Source organism: Penaeus monodon, chromosome 19 (assembly GCF_015228065.2).
Source record: "Penaeus monodon isolate SGIC_2016 chromosome 19, NSTDA_Pmon_1, whole genome shotgun sequence".
Lineage (NCBI taxonomy): Eukaryota > Metazoa > Arthropoda > Malacostraca > Decapoda > Penaeidae > Penaeus > Penaeus monodon.
The window spans coordinates 18756182-18756498 of record NC_051404.1 but is presented as its reverse complement, the minus strand read 5'-3'; the positions used below and the strand labels follow the sequence as shown (position 1 = coordinate 18756498).

Below are 317 nucleotides of genomic sequence, written 5' to 3'. Positions count from 1 at the left end.
AGGCACACTATTTTACAGTAGATCATATATTATAAAAAAAGATCCTTGGGATACCTTCTGTGGTGGAGTCCCAATTTCCACTTCAGTGTAATAACCATCACCAGGAATCCCATGCAGATTCCATGGTTGAGCTGCGTCAGGAGGACGGGTTGTGACCGGTGGGTGACTGAACACAAAATGGGTTCGGAGGCATAGTAAAAGTGAAACCAAACTCAAGGTTGGGAGTAAACACTGGATGCCCGACGTCATCTCATTTAAAACAGGTCTGGAAAGAAATCGCTGTAAGTGTACATAGTGATATAAATCTTTATATAACA

General features: G+C 42.0%; 1 protein-coding gene across 1 annotated transcript in view; it reads right to left on the bottom strand.

Moving 5' to 3' along the window:
* The window catches only part of LOC119585109 (beta-secretase 1-like), a 12940-nt gene that overhangs the window by 8030 nt on the left and 4593 nt on the right, over positions 1-317 (bottom strand). Inside the window, exon 2 of the mRNA XM_037933737.1 lies at positions 55-265. Within this exon, the coding sequence (XP_037789665.1) occupies positions 55-249 (195 nt within the window). The 5' untranslated portion in view covers positions 250-265. The remainder of the gene's footprint in view (positions 1-54; positions 266-317) is intronic.